Source organism: Mytilus trossulus, chromosome 4 (assembly GCF_036588685.1).
Source record: "Mytilus trossulus isolate FHL-02 chromosome 4, PNRI_Mtr1.1.1.hap1, whole genome shotgun sequence".
Classification (NCBI taxonomy): Eukaryota; Metazoa; Mollusca; class Bivalvia; order Mytilida; family Mytilidae; genus Mytilus; species Mytilus trossulus.
The window spans coordinates 15,957,165-15,981,390 of record NC_086376.1 but is presented as its reverse complement, the minus strand read 5'-3'; the positions used below and the strand labels follow the sequence as shown (position 1 = coordinate 15,981,390).

The window sequence follows — 24,226 nt, the reverse complement described above, 5'->3', positions numbered from 1 at the left end:
TTTCTGTCTTTCCTTCTTTGTTTTTTTAGTTTAGTTCATCCTGACTTCACTCTACACAAATCGTCGTCATGTTTTCTCTTTTTTTTTTTGGCAAAGTGTCTCATCCAAAACTCCTGTCCTGTCTTGTTTGTAAATTTCATCCCATCCACCATATGGGGACAATGTACAAGTCATATTAAGTCGCCTTTCAAGAGAAGCATTATACATATTATGTACAACAGCCTAAGATATAGCTAATTACATGGTTCAGAATTATGTGTCAAGTTAAATCCTATCTGACGGACATGTAAACTTTTTCAAGAATACATATTTGTGTAAAGTATCTAAGAAAACAGACTTAACTAGGAAAACTTTTAACATTTAACAATGAACCATGAAGATGAAGTCAAGGTCAGATGAACCTTGCAGTCTGCACGCTGACATGTACACATTATAATCAATCGATACACCAAGTTTACCTTCTATCTACATTATATGAGAAATGGACCCAACCATGTAACCTAGCTGACCTTCTGCCTACAGTATATGAGAAATGGACAAAACCAAGTAACCTGAACCTAGTTGAACTTCTGCCTACAGTATTTGAGAAATGGACCCAACCATGTAACCTAGCTGACCTTCTGCCTACAGTATATAAAAAATTGACAAAACCATGTAACCTGCCTACAGTATACGAGAAATGGACCCAACCATGTAAACTGAACCTAGTTGACCTTCTGCCTACTGTATACGAGAAATGGACCAAACCATGTAACCTAAACCTAGTTGACCTTCTGCCTACAGTATACGAGAAATGGACCTAACCATGTAAACTGAACCTCGTTGACCTTCTGCTTACATGAGAAATAGACCTAACCATGAAACATGAACCTTGGTCAATGATCTATGAAGTGAGATGAAGGTCAGGGCGAATTCATCCGACAGATTTGTACACAATAAAATCATTCCATGCATCATTCAAATAATTTGACCTATTGCTTGAAGTGTATAAGAAAAAGAATTAACAAAGGAAATTTTGCTATGACCACATTAATCAATGCACCACGAAAACGAGGTCAGCGACAGATGAAACCAGTAAGACAGACATGCAAATTCTGTGCATCATATATAGTTGACATATTGCTTCTATAGTATAAAAAAAAACCTGACCATAACATTGAACAATGGAATCGATGTCAAGGTAAAATGAAAACTGCCAGACTGACATGAACTGCAAAATGTTTCTCTATACCAAATACACCCCTATTGCATAAAGTATTGGAATAACAGACCAAAACTCAAAAACCTAACACTAACTAATGGACCGTGAAACTGAGGTCAAGGTTCAAAATGAAACCTGCCAGACTGCCATGTACATCATACAATCCTTCCATACACCAAACATAGTTGATACCAGAAACTGACATAATCATGAAACTTTAATCTTGCTCACTAATCCATGAAATGAAGTGGAGGTCAGGTGGAATCTTTCTGAGACACGTGAAGTGAAGTGGAGGTCAGGTGGAACCTTTCTGAGAGACAAGTAAAGCTTTCAAGGAAACTATCTACCAAATATAGACATTCAATGATCTTCTATTACTCATAATGAGTGAGAAATTCACCGAAAAAATGCAGTTTTTTCTCAAGCCGTTGCTGAACCATAATTGTGAGTTCAAGGACAATGTACATTAAATAGACAGAATCCTTGTGAAAGGCATATGCATTCAAAGTATGAAACCCACAGGTTTTCTACCTTCTGAAATATAAATCTTAATACAAATAGTGTATGCTATTAACCCCACTGGATTGTAATGTTGTCTCAAATTCTGTAACTTTTATCACAGAAGATATACAAACCTATTGCTTGAAGTGTCTGGAAAGCAGACCCAACTACAAAACTTGCTGTTTACCAATGAACCATGAAAATGATATCAAGGTCAGATAAACCCTGCTAGACAAAAATCTGCACCTTACAAGCATTTCATACCCCTTGAATGGGGTACTGCCAAATGTAACTGAGAAAAGGAACTAATTCTGAATTTTTACCTTATTAATTACAGATTAAAGAAATGAGCCTATGATGAGGTCAAGGTCAGGAGACATTTGTCTGATGTACATGTAGATTGACAGACTAACATGAAATCATTGACAACTGATACAAGTTAAGGTTATCCTTTTTTTTAAAAGCAAGAAATAACCTTGTCTAAACCTTTATACCAGTATTCAAAGCAATTGCTGAACCAAGATATAGTTCAAGGACAAAATTTTAAAACATAAGTTTTCTACATACAAAGTGTTGAATGCTGCAATTTCAAGCATTGACACTATTTTATCTCAAGTCTAAATAAAGTGACAGTCATCTATATCTTATCTTGCTTGTTCCGATTAATGGAGCACACCTTTAATACCACAGGTTCTGGTACTTCTGATTTAAGCAACAGGTAAAATATGTCCTCTTATTTCAGTTTCATACCTTATTCTTTATTATTTTTAAGAAACTTCCAACAAGGGTTCTACATTGATACCAAGTCCTTAGGTTTTTCTTTTGATACCAAAATGAGCCAAATATTTAACACAGTTACAACTATTTTGTGCAACATATTTATTACTTTCTAAGATGTTCTTTCTGGACAGGCCCAAATAAGTGGTTCTATAGTGAAGCAGGTCTTTTACCATTTGATATTAATGCTATAAAACAAATAGACATTGCTGTCACCAATTTAAGAAGCTTTAATTGCTAGAGAGATAACACTAGCTTTCAGATCTTTGAAAAGGAAGAAAACAGTTAGAAGATAAATTATTTTAATTATTAAATATATATTGTCTACAATTCTGTAACCTTTTTATGATATGTACAATCAAGTTACATCACAATGTTGTCTCTCTCACTGAACAAACAACAATCACATACCTAACATAATACTGATAATATGACAATCTTCATCAACTTAATAAAAACATATGAACAGATGGATGTTCTTCTATATGTGTAGCTGGTAATCTTCAAGTTTTAATCAAAAAAGAAACCCATAAATCTGATAATTATAATACCAATTGTTTATCTTAGCATGGTAATAATGTGAGGTGTTTCAAAACTTGAGATAAAATTTCCTGAATTACTAAAAAGAAATGTACCTATCAAAAATGTATCTTTCAATTGAGGATAAATATAAATTACATCTTAATAACTTTTAAGCTCAATTCAGTCAAATTTCATAAACATATGAAATATTATGAAGAGCTAAATTTGATGAAATTATTATGAATTTTAGAAGATAAATACTGGTATGTAAGGTGCTTGTTATAATCAGACTTAGTGACTGTTAAATAATAAATATTGCCAATAAATGGTGAAACACCTAGAGGCAAGACTATCAACACTAACTGATAAACAAAAGATACAGACAGGCAGAACTATAATAAAGAAATACATTGAATAAATATGACTTTGAACCTACTAAATTTTTCTATGACAGTAAAAACCAAAAGATGTGTAATTAAATAAAGAAGAATTCAAAATTTGCTTTTAAAATTCTTACAAATTTAAATAAGCATTGTGAAAGAAATTATATTCATTTCTTTATTCAATTTCAAAGCCGTACAAAGACCAGTCATTATGCTCATCAGCTTTTATATATAGTTAATGATAAGGATGCAAATGATTAAAATTGCCAAACTGCTAATTAAAAACTTAAAAATACATTAAAAGAAAAGAATTTTCAATATCAATATTAAAATTGATAAAAAGACATAAATAAGGATAAAGTACAGATTTGGCACATGAAACAGACTACACAGAAAAATGTGTTTAACATAGATGAAGGCACAGCAATAAAACATATCACAGATCAAGAATGTATAAAAATGTGTAACATAAAAAATAAATACCATAAATTATACATATACATAATAAAGCAGACAACAAAACATGTTAAGTTTTTAAAACTGTGAATGCATTCATTCTAAGATTTGTATATGAAATGCAATAATATTTCTGTGTAATTTTGTTCAACACTTTTTTTAATACATTTGAACAATATTGGTATTTGTTTCATATAAAACAAATATTAATTCAGTCCCTGCTAAAGTCAAATTATGACTGAAATGGATCCTTTAGCACTGTCTTATATTGAAGGCACCGTACACATTCTAAAATACTCATGGATTATGATACAAATGAGAAAAAAACACCAACTTAAACATTGACTTTTCCAAAGTGGCTCTCTTCAATCTGAACTATTTACATATTTTTACTTAGCAAAAGTTTCAAATCAATGAACCATGACTGAAGGGGCACATATAATCTTCATTGGAATGAGATATGCTAATGCCAATACAACTATATATCAAATATCTTTGGCTTAACATTAGCATTAGAAGACCCCTTCAACAGATGTGTTTACAAACTGAACAAGGTTATCTATGTATGACTCGGGAGAGGGGGCACATTCGATGCCCTTTGAAATGAGATGCACACATTTCTATATTTAACTTGTACTTAAAAAATATCATTGGCCTTTAATTAACAGTTCCTAATCACTATAAACTTTAATTAATTGTTAACATTAATATCACTAAAACAGCAGGCGTAGCACCCACTTTGAGGAGATATAATAAAATGGTGAATTTGTTGGCTGACAAAAAATTGTGAAAGAAAGCCTTTACTGTAATGAATCATAATACCCAAAACCTGATCACTTGCAAAGATAAAATGAAAAATGTCAATTTTAAATAAAATAAAACTTAATATGCTAAACATTTCAAACTTTTGAAGTAATGACAAAATTCTGACCAATAATTATAGATGAAATGTCTGCAACAATATTCATTATGAAAATACATGTTATAAATAGAAATGACAAAAATAACAATTTGTGTATCAATATCACATTATTTACCCTATCACAGAAAATTCAGAAAATATGGACGGAATAATTGGTCTGATTGCACACTTGTTGTCCTGACTTGTTGTCCAGACTGTCAGGACCAGTGCCTACTTTATATAACCCTGTTTAGACAATGTGCTGAATTTGACATGCAAATAAAGTCCTTCAATACATATACCATACTAATAATAATTCTGTATCTTGTAATATTTTTACATATTCTTTTTGTCTCTGTTCACAATTGTTCCTTCTATTTAACTTGTAACTTATAGTACTCTGCTATTAATTAGAGATTTTTGTAAGGGTCAATGTCACAGTTCAGCAAATTGTCTAACCTTTTCTCTGCACCCACACTTGAATATCAACAATATATCAGAGAGTTTGATAGCTAACTGGGTCTGATGCAGGCATGCCACATATATACCTAGGTGTTATGGCTTTAACAGTTCTGTCAGCTGAGTACGGTGGCATTTAACAGTTCTGTCAGCTGAGTACGGTGGCATGGTTCTCTCTCAGTTCTATTTGACGTATACGGAGATTATTAGAAGCTCCTCTGATACGTTGTGACTTGGTGGATCTGAGAGAGGCAGAGTTCTGACCTTCTGATATAGATTGTTGAGATCCTATCCGACTTATATTACTTCCAGGGGTGGCCGATCCAGGATGTCCAAGATCAGGTCTCTGTACTACGGGGGCAGGGGCCGAGACCACTGATAAACCCGGCGGACCATTATTGGGTGCGACTCTTGGTAGGTCTGAAAGCAAAGAACAGACATAATTACAAAACAATCATAATATTTTATTACAGATTGGCATGAAATAAGACTTCTAATGAAAATGCTAATTATACTTTTATTGGAAAATGTTCTATTCTTTGATATAATTAAATAAAAGGCTAACATGCAAACATTCCTGAAGTAACTGGCAAATTATGCTATAGCATTACAAAATTTTCAATCGTTATACTCTATATCTGAACATTTGCATCTAAAGTCAATGAAAATATATACAAAATGTTATATTGTAAAATCCTGAAACTAAATAAAACTTCATATAATCTTTATATTGTGATATTTTTCCTTTTAATAGAGTAGAAAGTTATTATGAGGATCTGTCAATAAATAATTATAACTGTAGAAATACAAACAGCTCCAAGATGGAACTTATAAGATCATAGAAAGGAAGAAATTTTTCTGAATAAAATGGGTAGAAAGAAATTTCAAAACACAAAAAAATATTTTACCTGGATGTAAGTAAATAATTGTAAGTAAACTAATATTTTACAAACATTTAGAATACAGTGTTTTAAACATCTAGTTTAGCACAATAATAGCATATTAAAGAGCATTCAAACAAACCAACAGCAGTTAAAGGATTAATATATTATTATTGTATAGGTTATCGTTAGACAGTGCAACGACAACCCACACATCCACCATGACGTAATGAGAGGAGGAAGGAGGCGGTGAAATTAACCGGGCAGGATCTTTGTGTACTTACTTACGCTCGGTAGCTCCAAGGGTGGTTTTGACGTGATATTATCTGTGGCATGCCAAAAACTAATTAGAATTTACTAAATACATTCTAAGTACAACTAATGAATAATCTATCAGTTTATATGTTGCTCTTGTCAAAAAGCATGAATGGTCAGGAAATTACCAATTACATATCGCAATATCTTTATATAAAACACACTCTAAAAGTATAGAAAAATCAAGGTGAAAACCTTATCATTTTTCTTAAGTATTATCAAATTATTTTACTTTTTTGACTCTTTTTTCATAAATCATAATGTCATCTTCTGTAGATTAAAAAAATATTACTTCATCTTTGCTTAAATTAATTTTGAAAATGAATATTTTAGGTAATTGACCGTAATTCCTGATATTCTTGCAGTTCCTGGACATAATATAAGAGAGTTTGCTCAGTGACAGCATAAATAAAAGCAAAATATAAACATATATGAACATCTATCAAGAGAGCGAACATCTAAGGAATGGTGTATGGGGGGTCTCTAAGCCATAACAAACACATACCTAAATGATACTGCCAAAGTGGGTAGTTTGAGTTGTGTGCAATGTAACGCCAACCTAACAGTGAAATTGGTGGATTTAATAATAAATAATCACATCAAAAGAGAGATAAATATTACAATAACCCTTTTTTTCCTTATCAAATAGTTGGCAGACAGACAAGCCCTGGCCATCCGTAAAACTGAAAATGGGATAGAGAAAGGGTTACAACATCTAAAGTAAGATCAAAGCTCACTGATTGTATAAAATGCATTCAGTTATCACCTTATTTATAATTTATAACAAATAAGGTATTATTTAGAATTATGATAATCTTATTCACCATACCACGTTCATTTTGTTAAGGAAATGGCCACAAAATTCAACTAGTTTATATACTTATGTATGTGATGCACAGAAACAAACTCTAGTGCAATGCACAAGACATTAGTAACAATCTTGTGAATACACAAAATAACTGTGTGATTAAATTGGATATATTTTTTTTTAAATATTTATTTGTTTGTGCCAAACAGGATTATTTTTGGCTTACAGGTTAAATATTACAATAATTTCAAGTCTAAATAATACCTTATTTACATTAGAAAAGTATTCAACAATGGTCATGAATAACTTGAATTTTCTGTTGCATCACTGATTTAGCTAAGAAAACATGAAAATAACTACATTAAACTGAATGGCATTTTTATATATAAAGTTGTGATCATGGCTAAAACACCATAGAACTCATTAAAACATATATAATTCTAATCTGTGGTAACATGCAGAGTAAATCCCTCACTAAACAATTAAAAAATGTTGGCTGCAGTTTCTACACAGCAAAGCACCAGAAAGTTTCTCATCTACAATCTAATTTCCAACCCTATCAGTGATCCTACCGTTTTATAGGCACCCACTGCTATCCAGGAAGAAAATGCAAGACGACAAAACATATTGGTTAATTTCTTATTCTATAACTATTGGCTTATAAAGATTTTATTGGGCAAAAATAAAGTCAGAAGTATATTCTTATTTTCTTTGTCATTAGATTAACATTTCCGCCATATTTTGCTGAAAATAACATGCAAGTTAACTGTAAGCCTTTATGTACATGCTGTTATTATTTAAATCATCCATTATTTAGATGCTCTATCAGAGAAATATTTTCATCATTCTATAGCATGTCATCAAACAGCAATAGAACAGCAATCTCTGATAGAACAATATTTCATCATGCTTTTTTATTTGACACAACAATTAAACTGAACACACTTGGGACATACGATGAACAACAGATGGCTGATCGAACAGGATTTTCTGCCACCACAAAAAACCCTACAACTTAGAATATTTAAGAATATCAGAGTGAATCACTGAAGCAGATATCAATACTCATTATCTATAAATACTAGTTATTAATCCTTAGTTTGATCCTTGTTCATACTTTTAAAAAAAGTTTTGTTTTGTACTGAACTTGCATTTTGATTTTTAAACTAGCCTATTTGTTTTTATTTCATTAATTAAATTATAATTTTATCGTATTTGCCTACACAAATGAAGACAGCAAATCTACAGTGTAATGAAACAGTGGAAACACCCAATCCTATTGTATAATACAATATTGTAATCCCTTCACATATAAAAATTGCAACTATTATCAAGAAGTCATTGCCAGCAAAACAAAAATTACTTGACAACTGTATCACCACATTCAGTACTTAAAATCTCATACTTTCAAGCTTCAAAGATTCTGTGATAAGTTATAGTAAAACTCTGGTGACAATATTATCTTGTATGTAACTTTCTACACCTTAAGTCTATATAAGATGTGTTTAATTTTTGTCTATCTAAATTTGTGCAAAGTTCAGGTTGTCTGCCTAAGGTTGTGTGTAATTCTTTCCACAAAAAGTTGTGCATATTTTTATGCAAAGAAAGTTGTGTGTAATTTTCTCCACCTATAGTGGTGTGTAATTGTATCCAGCTAAAGTTGTGTGTTATTGTATCCCCCTATAACTGTTGGATTCCTCACCTCCGTCTTTCCTCTGCCCCTGGGCACTCAATGTCCGTTTACTGTTGGGCGTCGCTACATCTGATCTCCAGTCAGAGGAGTAGCCATTCCTGGCTAATATCCTGTTTCTCTCAGCTTCAGTGTCTAACAGGTGTGATAAATTGTTTCTGAACTCAGATTCTTGAATGACAAGGGCACCTGAGTTTGACCTTGGATTTCCTCCTAAAGGTTTCTTTACAAACTTATTTCTCTGAAATGAAAAGGATAGTGAAGGTTTTAGTTTTTTTAGGCATTACTCAAATGTATAAAGCGGTTGACAATATGTTGTTTTTAAATAACATTGTACTTCATAAAGAAGTAATAGCTATAGTTTGAAATGTAGGCATGCCTGTAAAAGTAAAATTTAATTTATTCTGAATTCAATTTTCATTCTTATTATTAGAAAATGTCAATTTTTTCCTCCAGAAATATGGTGAAGATTGAAAGGAACATTTGCCATGATTGATTTTTATGTCTTCTTACCTGATATGATGGAACTGTTTTCTCATTCAGGTTACTTAAACTTCCAGACTTGCCCTGCCACGTAGAAACTCGTCCAGAATTGTAGTTAGGCTGATTGATAGATGATATAGAATTATTGACATTATTAGTGAGTAGGGTATGCATGGAATTGGTGAGTGCAGATGATAAAGAATGATCATGATGAAGGTGGTTGTGTGCCCGGCGTGTTAGATCCGCTTCACGACCACTCTGAAAACAAAACAAAAACTCCTCCCAGTTATGTTAATAAAAGTATAACCTGCCACCCGTAATATACTAAGCGTGCTCCAGCCTAAGTATTTTAGTGCTTATAGTGAAGAAAACAAGACAGAAAAAAAAAAGAAAAAAAATCACAAATGCGGTTAGAATTGAAATCACACTTAACTCTTATCAAACACAAAAAAGAAAACCATCAGCAGTTTAAAAACTTTTGATTATTTGAAGACATTCAAAATTTAAATGAAAACTTACTGTCTTGCGTCTAACAAATGAAAATTGTAAAAGTATACAAATTCAATGCCACAAAGCTTTTGTTAGAAAAAGGTTATAAAAAAAATGCAGAAAAACAAAACTTTATAAAATTACTATTTTATTCCTCTATTTAGTTCCTTTGGTCATGCGGTAAATCTAAAATCATGCAACAAGAAATCATAGTTTATTGAACAAACTTTACAACTAGCTGAATAAAAGCATTTAAAAACTAATGTAAAGTGATGTCTCCATCTTTGAAAAAAAAATATCAGCAAAACTTGACTAAGTAAAATACTTTCTAGATACTTGAATCTTACAGTAAATACTTATCTGTGTGAATATTCAAATAATTTTTTTTTAAAATCAGGCAACGAAAATAACACACTTAAACATAATCAAGCACCTATCACCAAGATCATTTTTACAATAGACATCACTGGTAATTCCCTATAGCTATAAATAGTATATAACAGAATTAAGGGGAAGTAACCAGTAAGATGTCTCTGCACTACCAGCTACCAACATCTAAACCTACATACATATATAGCTACCAAGATGTCTATCTAAACCTACATACATATATATATAGCCACCGGTATAGAGGATATCTTAAGTTATACACTAACAATGGGATATATAGAGTGTCTATATATCCTACGTAATATAATATGTTACAAAGCAAGCAAAGTAGCATAGCAAGGATTGGTACAAGCTGTGAATGTATGTCTTACTTCCTTTTATCATACCTAACTCTGTTAGAAAGTTAGGTGAGAGAGAATTTTTTTTAATTTTAAACAAAATATCTGACCTTAACACAATTACTTGAATTTATATGATTTAAATGAGTTGTCAAGAAAGAAATAATGAAAACAATTCTAAAATCAGTTTATAATGCAGCCATCATACAAAATTAAAAGATACAATGAATTTGACACTCACTAAGCACTTTTTTTTTTAAATTTATATGATGCTAGACACCAATTATTAGAAATCTGAAAGTATCAATGATAAGTATGATAAAAGGAAGTAAATCATATATTCATAGCAAAGTACTACTGGTATATATGGCCGTTTGTTAATTAGTTTTCTGTGCAGGCAAACATAAACATTAGTGTTAAAAGTGAAATAGCAAAAAAAAGTTGTAGCATATGCAAAGTGTTGAGAAAAACTTTATTACAAGCTTACTTAGCAACTCAGTATTTACAATATGTATAGCGTCATATAGATATGAATCTATTCAGTGTCCTAGTGTCCAAGTCCCAACCTAACTCAGTACTTTCTTTGTTATTCTAAAAAGGCTTCAGCATATGACACAACTTGGGTCTATTAAAAGTAATAAAACTGATCAGTCATGTAAATAAGATAATAAAAAAAATCAAAGGGGAGGTATACCTAACTGTCATGAAACAAACCAACAATAAGTCCAAGCGGTCTCAGTTATATTTTTTTAAAATAAAGAATTAACCATACATGCTATCCACAGTAAAAGGACCTTAAAGTAGTTGCTTAGTGAAACCATTACAAATGTTTCTCAACAAAAATATCTCCATGATTATCATGTCCAAGCTTTATAATATTAGATGCCTGTTAATTCAAATATTATCAAAAAGTCCATTTACAAAGATAATATGATGTGATGTGATGTTGAAAGCTCATGAGAACCTTGGTCTAAACAAGGTCGTATCAAATGAGGGAACAACAATAATAGTCCCAAAAGGACTACAGCTGGATTACAAAATATGTAATGTACAACATTTTAATTATAATTTGAATAATCCTAAGGGAATTATTGGTCTTAAAAATCAGAGGTCAACTAAAGTCAAGGTCACATTTGGTTTAATTCATTTAAAGAATAAGAAAGGAAGGTAATGATTAGTAGGTTACATTATCTGACTATAAGTAAATTAATACAAGACAACAAAACAATTGTAGTATTATCAAGTTCAAAGTTAATACAATAAGCAGATGTTTATTTGCTGTGAAAATTTGAGCCTATCAAAACAATTGTTAAGGTAAGATAATTCACATCAACTCAGCCAATCACAACACTGGTTACAAACCTCCAAATCAAACAGCTCTTCATTTTCAATATCATCTTGAGTGAAGGGCTGATGTGTTAAAACAACCTTTCTATCATTGGTGCTATAAGATAGACGCACCTGAGGAAACTGTCTGTTGGGATCTTCCCTTGCATGGAAGAACACACTGCTATCATAATTATTTCCATATCGATTATGACCTGATCTACTTGCATTCTTTTCAGTCTTAGTGATGTTTTCATTGGCTAAAGCATGGTTATGTCCAAAGTAGCGATCCAGTAACTTTTTGTAATATTGACGATCTTTTATTCTGATGGGGGCTCGTTGCCCGGCAAGGATTGATTCATTTTGCCGATTGGCACAGAGCCATCTGTGATTATCCTGTGCAAGTGCAGAGAGAGAGAAAGCTGGTAAGGTAGTGATACATGCAGCGTGATATCATATATCTAATATAAACACTGACTTTCACAAGAATTTCATTAATTAATCCTTGCCTTTAATCGTTTTTACTATATGAATGATATGACTTTAGCTAACTGACTCCCAAAATGATCAGCGTGTATATTAGACAAAAGACAAAATGGAAGGAAAATTCTTCAGTTTTGCTCTGACTATCTGCTTTATTTACATTAGTATAACAATAATTATGTAACAAGGCAGATACAAGAATACTGAAGTATTTTCTCCATATTGTTATCCTAAAACATATGTATTTTAGGAGAACAATAAAAGGCAATTATTAATGTGCAAAAATGAAAAGTGCAAATTCTAAAGTTTAAATCTATTCTATCTCTGCATATGTTTACAAACTAAAAAAGATACCAACTACTTTGAAAGAAAATCTATCTCTAAACTGTCTTCTAAGCTTGCTTAATTTTACCTAAAATTTAAATGATTGAATCAGAGATTATCTAGGACCTTTACAGTAAGCATTTTTTTTAATTTTAGTTTCTCCAAGAAAAAAAATTTGTCATTATAAAACATATGATGTGCAATTGGATGAGTGACCTCCAGCCAAGTGCACTGCTCCATTAAGCTGCTACTGACCAGGTGTTTTAACAACAGAAGTTGGTTTGGGCTTACCTTTAGAAATGACATCAAACTCATTTCACCATATGGAGGCTAGACAGAAATACACCAATGGAATTTGTTTTAAAATTTTAGCTGTAGTTGTACGAATTTTCATAGTAAAATTTAAGAAAAATAATGTGTTGTTACAGAACTTAAGTTTCTTCAAAGTAAAATTGATGAATAAATGATGATTTTAGTAAGTGTATTTTATTGGGAAGTCAGTTAATACATAGAAACATGTAAAATTAGTAAACAGGTACTACATGTAACTTCAGAAATAGTTTTAGTAAACTGGGAGGAACACAGCTAATTGTTTGAAAAAATCTTGTCAGAATTCTTTCAATGATGAATACCTAATATTTTCTCTATAACTGACAAAACATTTAATAAATACTCAAAACAAATTACATTATTTACGACAATAAGAATACTTTTCATATGCCCTAATAGTCTAAGGGATGGACACAACATCAAATATTTTACCTGTGTCTGAGGTCGAGAATTTTTTGTACTGGCTACCTGTTAAATATCACCCCATTGAAATAAAAAAAAAAACTCTACATAACAATAATAAATTTAAAACATGAACATAAAAAATGTGTGATTTGGAAGTGTAATGGAAATCAAATTGTAAAAAAAATCATAAATCAACTTAAATCTTTCTATGGACATCTAAGTGTCATCTAAAGAAATATCATTGTAATATATGTCACAAAAACTGGCAAAGGTTTGAATAGATAATGTTTTATATGCATAAATAAGTTAAATTGATAAAACGCTTAGATTTTTCTTGAAGATTCTATTCAAATTACAGACAATAATTTCTCAATTTTTCAATTTAAACTTTTTAAACTTTCATAGAGACAAGTTTACAAGTTTTTTTTTCTATTCAACTGCCTCAAGTACATTTTCTTCACTTCTTCACTTTTCACTTTCATAACCTCATAATTGTGACAAAATTACCAAGAAGAAAGACTGTCAATACAGATTCTAGTACTCACTTTCTTCATTTGTAAAACCTATACACAATGTCAATTTTATTACAACAGTGTTGTATAATAAATATCCATAAGTCTTTTTCATTTAAAAGTTATAGGGATAAAAATCTGTTTTTAACCAAAATATAACATAATTCACTTCAATGAACTTCTCTAGCCAGACTTTATTTTACAAAAGTTGATTACATCTTTTAACTATAGCTGATTAATATATTTTACAAGCAACCCAACAAATTGGTTATAAGTTATATAATTTCTCTGGCTTTAAAAATCTAAGTGAACAACCTGAACTTGTAAACTTACTGGAGGTCAAGATAAAGGTCATGACTGGTAAACCTACCAAGAGTAGGGGTTAAGGTCATGACCAATAAACCTCCTAAGGTTATAGGTTAAGGTCATGACTTATAAACCTACCAAGGGTGGAGGTAAAGGTCTTGAATCTGTCTTCATTACTCCCATAGTTCCTGGTGTACAATGGAGGAGACGATACACATGTTCCACTATACCCAGACCTCGGACTAGGTTATCACGTTGTAACAGACCACTGATTCTCTCCAATTCTTCCTCCTCTAGGATGTCCATTGGTTTACTGGTATCCACTGGCTGATCATGTAATCGTCGGTCAGACTCACTACCTAAGGTCTATAATAACAATCAAATGTATTACCTTCAGTGCAGCGTAATTATTATAACTTGTTGGTGTTGAAAACCACCTTTTCTTTTCAATGTAATTTCTATTGCAGTTCTCCTTAAGAATTGTTGTCTTATCTTATGTTAAAATTATATGATGGGTGTTATTTAATTTTTTCCATTAGAAAATCAAAGCTTAGACTATATAAATCATTAAAGTAACATTCTTATTTTCTTTTACTAATAAAGATATCATATAACCTAAATCTGTCTCAATCAGTTTCATTTGTCACTAACATGGATATAGTATATCAACATATAGATATGGTATCATTTCTTTCTTTGTATCTATCAATAGGTTCTGATCTAATAATACCTCACTACAACTATTCCTAGAACCTGAGAGCCTCCGAGAGGGCATGGTGGTTCTCTTTAGTGACCTTCGTCGTCTACTATTTGGACTTTCTGGTCTAACAGATTGCTGACTTTTCTTTCCCTTTAACATAGATTCCAACTTTTCTTTCTTTCTGGCAATTTCATCTCTCTGTTGCCTGTAATTTATACCATAAATAATCTTTATTAGTCTTCAAAGGACACACACTATTTCAAATTAATGCCTATAACATCACAGATCAAATCCAATGACACTCCAAATTTTCTGCAATATCTATATAACTTCTTAATCTATATTCACTCAGATCAGTCCCTTTTCTCTGTGATCACTTCAATGATCTGGTTCACCATACAGGTCTGGCATTTATAAATATATTATATAGGTCAAATTTTATCTATACACCAGTTTATGCATAACCATTATTTTCTGAACAAGAGTGCACATAGCTGATCTGCTTTTGATGATTACGATATAATTTTATATTGTGCCTCTTTAATACACAAATATGAGGTCATTTTCAGATGAACCCTGCCAGACAGACATGTAATCCTAAAAAACATTTCATTCAACAAATATGATTGACCTATTGCTCACAATATATTTTAGTCAACTTTTATTGAACTTTAAAAGACTTGCTTTCTCCACCATAGATGATTATATGTCTATTTTTAGTATTTTTTACAAAATATATACTAATACATATACTTATCTATGCTATTCCTGTTTTTTTATGTGTGAGTCCTCTTAGAAATTTTTTATATAATAAATTCTAATTCTAATATAAGAGTCCTCTTAATATGGATAACATTTAATTCAACTCCTTACTTTATGAGTATAAATAATAAATAAAAAAAAAAAATTAAAAATGCTAATTCAATTTCCCTTCCCCTTACATGCTATGTTTTTTTATATGTGATAATGAAGATTAGTACCTGGCCATTTCACTTCTGGCTTTGAAAGCTGCAGTTTCTTGGAAGAGAGTACCACTACTATGGAAGAATTTCTCATATTTCTCTGATCCTGGAGCTGGATATATCCTTCTAAAGTTTCCCATATGATTGTTCTCATATCTCTCTAAATACTCTTGGTATTGGTTCTGGGCAAGTTCTAATTCTTCTCTGTAAAATCAAACAAGATTTAGTATGTAAAGTACAATCTTCACAATTTACACAAATTTCTTTTATATTCATAGATTGTTATATTTTCTCCCTTTCAATCATTTTGAACAGCTTTTTCTTAGCCTTGTGATGTGGAAAACATAGACTTAGATCTACAATAGTTGACTTTTTACACATTGTGACTTGGATTGAGAATCGTCTTATTGGCACTAATACCACATCTTCCTATTTATATTGATGATATCCGTTACAAATGATGCTGCAGTACTTAAACACAAAAATAATATAATCATAAATTCAAACTAATCAAAGTTCCTTGCAAACTTACTTCGATTCCTTCTTTGTCCCTCTTCCCATTAATCTGTCTTTTATTCTCTTTTTCTCCTCCTCTATACACTTTCTTCTATCACAAGCACCAAAATTGACTAAATTTAAAGAGTCCACGACTAAAGCACCTTTAATTTCTCTATCCAGTTCTGAATCTGTATTAAAACTGGGTGAGTGATTGACCTGAAATGGAGAAATCATCATTTATTATCAGCTCAAACATTTATAGGTTAAATTTACAAATACAAATCATTGAACGCTTTTTCTGAATGATTTATACTATAATATAATAAATATGTATAATTAGGGTTGTTCCAGAAACTGTTCAATGAGAAGGGGGAAGAAGGGTGGTATTAAGACAATTCATGATGGGCAGAGGTAGCTTAAGAACATTTTAATCTATTTGAAAAGGTCTTCGTTGTGCCTAAATCACATGTGGGGATTGTCTGTGACACAAAATCAAATCAGTAATTGGGATCAAGGGTGGATTAATTCAAAGTTTCTTAAATTCAACCTATAGTACAAATCATATGAAGAACAAAAGTTGTGCCATTCAGTGATTTTTCATCAAGAATTTGGTGTACAATATGCAGTCATTGACATTCTTTTTCCTTACTTATTATATTTCTAATTCTCTCATCCCTTAACTGCTCAACTCCAACTTATAATGAAGGACACTGTAACATTGTTGTGCTACATTTGTATTCCCTATTCAAACTTTTATTTGTTACCCTTCTTTCCCAATTTTGTCACTTCTCAGTTATTCACTAACTCAATAAATGATAAGCAAACACAATATTTTATACCTGACTATGACTGGCTTTGCTTATTGTTGAAGGCTGAACAGTGACATATTGCTGTTAATTTCTGTATCATTTGATCTTATTATGGAGAATTGTCTCTGACATTAAAAATCATTCCACCTCTTCTTTTTTATACAGTAAATCAATGATTTTCTGAGTAATGTAAAGTAGTACATTTTATATACATACCTCTAAAACTTGTGGTCTAAGCTTCCTATCCAGCAGTATGTCAAATCCTAAGATTTCAAAACAAGCGCTGCCTTTGACATGATTAGGAAAGCATGTGCGGTAGTTATGTTTGAGTATAGAATGAGCAGAAATTAAAGTTTTTATCACAACATCGTCTATTTCTGTCCACATCTTATCAATGTCATAGCCTTTGTCCTTCAAAAATCTATTTATTGTACTAATTCTCCTGAAATCAATAGAAGTTAGACATTTTTATTTCATAACATGATAAAAATCAATCGGGGTTGTTTTATTACATAGGTGCAGAAAACTCCATAACTGTAGAAATAAAACATAGCTGTGCTTGTATGATTTTGTTAAGCTAAGTTCTCAGATATCTTATGTAGAAATAAATCATATATGTGTTTATATATTTTTAGTCAAGCTGTATATAGTACACAAAAATCTTTTAAAAGCATTTAATACAGCAAAATGTATGAAAGTTTTTCAGCTCTGTTTACATTGTGGAATCCTGCGATATATTCAGATTATTTTTTCTGTTTGAAAGTGTCTCTTTTTTCAAAGTCAAATTATCTAGTTGTCTTTATTACTATTTGTCTAGACATGAGTATACTTCTTGTGATTATGAGTTTGTTTTGTTGAAAGCCCTTGTCTTTAAATTGAAGGTCATATGGTAGGTTCTTCATGTGATTTTATTTCACCTAGTGTTGTTGAGTTATTGTATCATTGACCTTTACAACATATCTCCTTTTATTCATACTAATTATAAAAATAATCTAGAAAATTGGTTCATACATGTGAAACTTGTGCTTAAATCCTTTATTATCAAAATGAAATACAAACCTTTTACTTCCAGCCTCATCATCCCTGACAAAGTCCTCACTATGTTTATTTATGGCATAATTTGTTAAATGCATGAAAACATTATCCTGAAAGAAAAAAGAATTAAATAAAAAACACACTTAATTTATATAAAAAGAATCATACAATACAGCCATACCATCTAATAACATACTAAGTTTTATAGGAGTTCATAGTATGGAAGACTATTGTTGTTGGGTTTGTTGGTTTTTTTTGCTTGTCTCTTTTATGATTTCGTGATTATGAGAATTATCTCCCCTTGGTATTTTTCACATCTTTCTTTATATTTTGTATTGTTTTCCTCTTGTTTGTATATTTCTATGTATGACTAGTTTCAATAACTACTACATATATATCCTATAGATATAGATTATTTTTAACATGGACAGTTGATCTATATATACTTACTATATTATTATGACTGGGTTCTACATATTTGTTTGTGGCAAATCTAGCTAAACCATCATTAAACAGAAAAATTCTGAATGGATCACATGAAGTCACTAAAACATACAGTCTGAAGTCAAACTTGAAATGGTCAATCAGAAATGGCTGTAATGAAAAAAAGTATACAACATCATCATTTTCATCATAATGAAACAAGTGAAATTGCGAGCTACTGCTCACTGATGATACCCGCGTTGCAAGTGGATAATATTAATAGTGTAAAAATATGCAAGTGTTCGGTAAACAGGAAGTTGTCGAGTGATGAATCTGAAACACATCACACGGTATAGCTGACTTATATAAATCCTGAAACCAAATTTCAGAAATCCTTGTATTGTAGTTCCTGAGAAAAATGTGATGAAAATTTTCAACTTGGCTTTCATGTGTAAAATCATACAAGTGTTCGGTAAACAGGAAGTTGTCAAGTGATCAATCTGAAAACCCATCACACGGTATAGCTGATTTATATAAAACCTGAGAAAAATGCCACGAAAAATATTCATGGGATGGACGGACTGACTGACGGAAGGACAGACAGAGGTAAAACAGTATACCCCCCTTTTTTAAAGTTTCAAAAATTTAAATACAAATCTCATTTCTGTACACATGAAATTGGTCTCAATAGGTAATCAAGAATTCATAGCAGTCAAATATACAAATAATTACATGATATAAATGAAATAAATCAATACCAACAATAATTGCTTTGACAGCATTTAACATTTATCAAACAATCAAATATTTGAACCCTTTAAAATATGTTGTACATGTATTTCCAAATGAATTTGGATTACGAAAATTTGGTTCTTTTTATCAAACTTTATTCCAAAGGAATTGATGTGATATCTATCAGCTTTAACTAGCAATGTTTTTGTTTATTTCATTGGTTTTGATTCAAACTTTATAGAAAGAGCCACAACATGCTTGGATATATTCCTAATTTTTATTCCTCAAAACCTGTCTGTATTTCTTTGATACACAATACTAACCTTTGGCATATACTGTTGACAAATCATGTGCTCGTGTGGTTTGATTTCTTTAGGATTTTTTGTCACCCAGATTCCCTTCCCCTGACAGCCAGTCTCAGGTTTCAGTATATATGTCTTATTTTTCTTCTGTCGTGTGTAGGCTTGGAAATCTCCATAGCTATTGAAATATGCATCTTGTTAAAAATCATTCCATATAGACAAATGTTATTTTAATCATTAAAATCTTGAATCCTATGAAAATCAAAATGGATAGTTGAAGATTAATATGAAATTTAATTTGATTTTTTTTATCATTTAAACTGTTCATATAAATGACATCAAGTTACAATTTACATTTCAGATGTGTTTTATAGAAAATACATCAAATTGTTTCCTTACTGTAGTTTGAATAAAAATATTTTCTTTGACTGATGTTTTTCTTACCCTTCTTATTTTTCAATGACATATCATTTATCTCCCTTTGACTATTTTTCAATGACATATCATTTATCTCCCTTTGACTATTTTTCAATGACATATCATTTATCTCCCTTTGACTTTTAAGGACAATAAGAGTTTGAATTGCCTAAGAGCTATGCATAATCATCAATATTCAACTTAACATGAAAGCAAAGCTAAATAAGTCTTATCTATTCCAAAATGATGGAAAATCAGAATAACAAACATGGGTAACATTATTGACCTATTGGTGGCTATTGTCTGCTCTGGTATCGTTTCTGACATATTCCCCATTTCCTTTCTCTATTTTATGCACCTCATTTGGCAAATAGATGTATACAGTATTACAGAGAAAGCTTGGTTAAATGTTATGCAAAACATACAAATGACATGAACAACTAAATGACGAAATTGGTGAGACCTATATGGGATAACTTACTCTGCAGGTAGGCACCATGTTTTAGGAAATATGTTATATTCTTTAGGGTACATCTTGAGCATTCTGTTTAAGTTTCTGGCTAACATGTCTTTCCTACATATCTCACTCATTCCAGGAAAATGATTTATTTTCTGAAAAATAATTTTTAAAGTTGATTAAACTCTTCCAATGTTTAAGTGCCAGTCTTTGTAAGAATCCGGCAATTTAGTTAAAAATCAAAACATGATCAGAAAAAAACCACCCAGCTAATCATTCTATTTAAAACTAACCATCATCCTGAGTTAAAAAAATTAATGGTCTTTCGTTTGTGTGTGTCTGGTAATATCAAATAACTTGGTTAGAAGATTGGTAAGAATGATAGCAAATTACAGAGTTATCTCCCCTTATTCGTTAATTTCTAGTGCATTTCAACCAAATTGTATCTTCTACTACCAGAACAGAAAACAGAAATGGATGTTAATTTTGTGCATAATTACATATTGTAAACTGAAATTAATGTCAAATTGAGTGGGGATTTTTTGGTCATGTTTTCACCACTTCTTGATTCTCAGGCAGACTGGCACTTAAAAATATTAAACATGTTCTTTACAATCTGTAGAAATGTATTTCAACTTTCTTAAATGTAATTTCTTAAATAGGAGGTATGGTAAGAGATATTTTTGTTTTGCTCCAAATAAGCATAAAAAAGTATGTACAATTAATAGTGATTTTCCAATTTACAGGACCAAAATATTTAACTTCATCAAAGAACAGATCAAACAGAGTGGATTTATTGAATACAGGTTTGTAGATTGAAATGTTTTCTTTAAGATTATGAAAAGCAATAACACTGTTCGTATTTTCAGGTATTATGACTACTGTTTTTATGACAAACGTGATATGAATTGGTAGGACAATAAAGGTGATCTGATATTGACCACTTCACAGGATTACTTGCCAGATTAATAATTTATGAGATTTATGAGTCAATACATTAATATTAATGAAGAGAATGCAAGTTACTACTCACTCTGTTTTTCAAATGCAAAAGGGGTTATAAAACATATAAATATTTTATCTTCTGTGTGTGCAGATAGTACCTTAAGTATCCTTATTTGACCTTTGAAATAATCAAAAGAAGAGTAGATTTAGTTGACATGCTTTCCCTGATATACCTGTTATATGTGATTAAAGGGAGTCATGATTTAAACCTAACCTTTACTTAGGATTAACTATTATATCTGATAAATATATAATTAATCGGTTAACATTAAATTTATACACTAAATTGATTCAATAACAATTTAAATTATTCTAATTGACCATTCATGCTAGCCCTGAAGCAAAATAACACTTTCATATTGGTAATTAACAATTCCTTAGCCAATGTAATACCTAAAGTTTAAGTCAAAATTAATTTGTTGAAATTTAATATAAATATTAAAGCTAAGGAAGCAAGATTATGTTTTACAGCCATATTTAAAATTGCATCATTATAAAACATTAGAAGAACTTTAAGTAAACTTGTATGAAAGCTTAGTATGTGACAAGAATAGCTATCCATCTCATTCATTCATTTTTCACTACCTATTACCTGATATTTTTTCATTTCCATAACTCTCTCCAATGCCACAGAATAGTCTGTCCAGTACAATGTCCATTCATCGTCATCAGATACTTCCTTGAATCCAAACCGCTTGGACATCTTTCGTACTGTAAAAATAGAATAAATATATGGAAATCAACAAAAAATAAAACCAATGATAATGAGTCAAAGCCTCATGATATCTTTCTTAATTTTTGGTCAATGTATTTGTCATTCTTGTTCAAAAATCTTGATATGACTTTATTTGTTGGTTTGTTTATTCACAACTCCATCTAAATGTCTGTCAGATCTTTGTTTTTTTTATAATAACTCTTATATTGTGTTGTGTAAACTGAGCGTGAGTGACTTAGAGCTTCCCAAACTTTTGATACTGTTTTCATCTTAATAACTGACATTTTCATTTATCATATCTTTCAAAAATCTTTGATATCATTTAAAGATGACAATTCCTTGAGATGTAAACATACTTACCAACTTCATACTTGCAATTTGTCAGACAAATATAGTAGATTCTGAAATATAACAAAATATTACTTTAGTAATAAGGTAATAATTTAAAATGTGGTAGCTTTGTTTGGATGTACAAAAAATTAAATAGAACTTATAAATTGGAATATCTCAGACAAGGTTAGACCCTTTGAACAAAGAGGTTCATTTTTAGGTCTTGTAAGATTATTATTATAACTTCAGTTCCATGGTCTACTGGCCTTACACTGCCAGTAATACTCTGCAAATAACAATGCCATCCAATGATAACATTTCTTGATTAAAACTGTTAAAATATAGTGGGTTAAAATAGTTTTAAGAGTACTCAAGCTTTCCTCCTTTTTTCTATTCTTTTTAATTTGAAAACTGTTTTATATATTGTTATTAAAAATGATTTATGATACTGAAAATACAGTCATTGAAAGGATTTCCTGTGTATATTTAAAAAAAACTTTAAAGACTAAATTTGTAAGCTAACAGAAATATAACTTTATAAACTATTTCAGACTGTTATATGAAGTTAACTGTTAAGCCCTTTATATTTTTAACATTGTTACATTACATTGAAATATTTTGTTTAACAGTTAATAATACAAGGCATTTATCACATTCAATAAATACAATATCTAAATAGCTTTGTGTATTCTCTATTCAACTTTGATGGTTTATTTTTTTTAAATTGAATCGATATTGTCATTATATTTGACAAGTTAATAACATTTGATAAGGGACGGTAACATTGTTACACCTAAACAATATACTATTGATCTACTACAATCAAACAGAATTATCAGGTCTGCTATTTAAAGCATCACGGTCAATATCATGAATTCCTTTTAACTGTAACAATGACGGCAACGATTGGGTCCTACACTGAAGGATGTAACAGCAATTAACACTGAGCTTTGATTTGCAGCATTATTAGGGAAAATAAGAAATTTAAATAATATTCGAAATGAAACATACAGCAATGACCTTTCTAAAATTAAGGCCACATATACTTTATCCCCCTTTAAATAGATTAAATAAATGCTTGAAAGCTTTCATTGTAGTGTAGCGTTACTAGGTATATTATACCAATCTATTTGAACATAGGCCATTGAAAAGTCAGTTTAAATACATTTTTCAATATCTTGCTAGTATTCTATGAATAAATATAAAACAAAATGACCACACTCAGATATCATAAGAACACATAATAACAATAACCAGTAATTCTTTCATTCAACAATATCCTGTTAAAAGTTTTGATCCTTCATGTTTAAGTCTTGTGTTATCAAATTTTTTTTTAAAGTTAATTATGGCATAATTCTTACTATATGGGACCAAGAAACTATAAAAATTTAATTACAAAACCATTGATCTTATTTACAAGGTGTCTCCTTTGATGAGGCACGCAATAATATGGTATGGGCAAATGAGTGCAGATTAAAACTGCCTCCTAAGTGTGGTTGTATTTTTTTGAATGAAAATTGAATCCATTAATGTATATCAACCTTGAGACATAATTTCTAAC

General features: G+C 30.7%; 1 protein-coding gene across 20 annotated transcripts in view; it reads right to left on the bottom strand.

The window, feature by feature from the left end:
- Window positions 1-2,764: 2,764 nt before the first annotated feature.
- LOC134714771 (tubulin polyglutamylase ttll6-like) overlaps window positions 2,765-24,226 on the bottom strand; it is a 40,959-nt gene continuing 19,497 nt past the window's right edge. For 3 of the 20 annotated variants that reach the window (XM_063576300.1, XM_063576301.1, XM_063576302.1), the window contains exons 4-22: window positions 22,696-22,736; window positions 22,213-22,331; window positions 20,640-20,770; window positions 19,763-19,919; window positions 18,735-18,878; window positions 18,309-18,394; window positions 17,466-17,691; window positions 16,475-16,656; window positions 15,961-16,146; window positions 15,011-15,185; window positions 14,419-14,646; window positions 13,490-13,525; window positions 13,019-13,057; window positions 11,957-12,316; window positions 9,408-9,635; window positions 8,907-9,135; window positions 6,902-6,955; window positions 6,366-6,407; window positions 2,765-5,620 (exon numbers count right to left, since the gene is read on the bottom strand). In XM_063576300.1, coding sequence (XP_063432370.1) covers window positions 5,349-5,620; window positions 6,366-6,407; window positions 6,902-6,955; window positions 8,907-9,135; window positions 9,408-9,635; window positions 11,957-12,316; window positions 13,019-13,057; window positions 13,490-13,525; window positions 14,419-14,646; window positions 15,011-15,185; window positions 15,961-16,146; window positions 16,475-16,656; window positions 17,466-17,691; window positions 18,309-18,394; window positions 18,735-18,878; window positions 19,763-19,919; window positions 20,640-20,770; window positions 22,213-22,331; window positions 22,696-22,736 — 2,935 coding nt within the window. In that variant the 3' untranslated portion in view covers window positions 2,765-5,348. Of the gene's footprint in view, window positions 5,621-6,365; window positions 6,408-6,901; window positions 6,956-7,023; window positions 7,080-8,906; window positions 9,136-9,407; window positions 9,636-11,956; window positions 12,317-12,761; window positions 12,816-13,018; window positions 13,058-13,489; window positions 13,526-14,007; window positions 14,026-14,418; window positions 14,647-15,010; window positions 15,186-15,960; window positions 16,147-16,474; window positions 16,657-17,465; window positions 17,692-18,308; window positions 18,395-18,734; window positions 18,879-19,762; window positions 19,920-20,639; window positions 20,771-22,212; window positions 22,332-22,695; window positions 22,737-24,226 lie in introns of all 20 variants that reach the window. The other 17 variants (XM_063576309.1, XM_063576310.1, XM_063576304.1 and 14 more) reach the window with 17 other exon arrangements.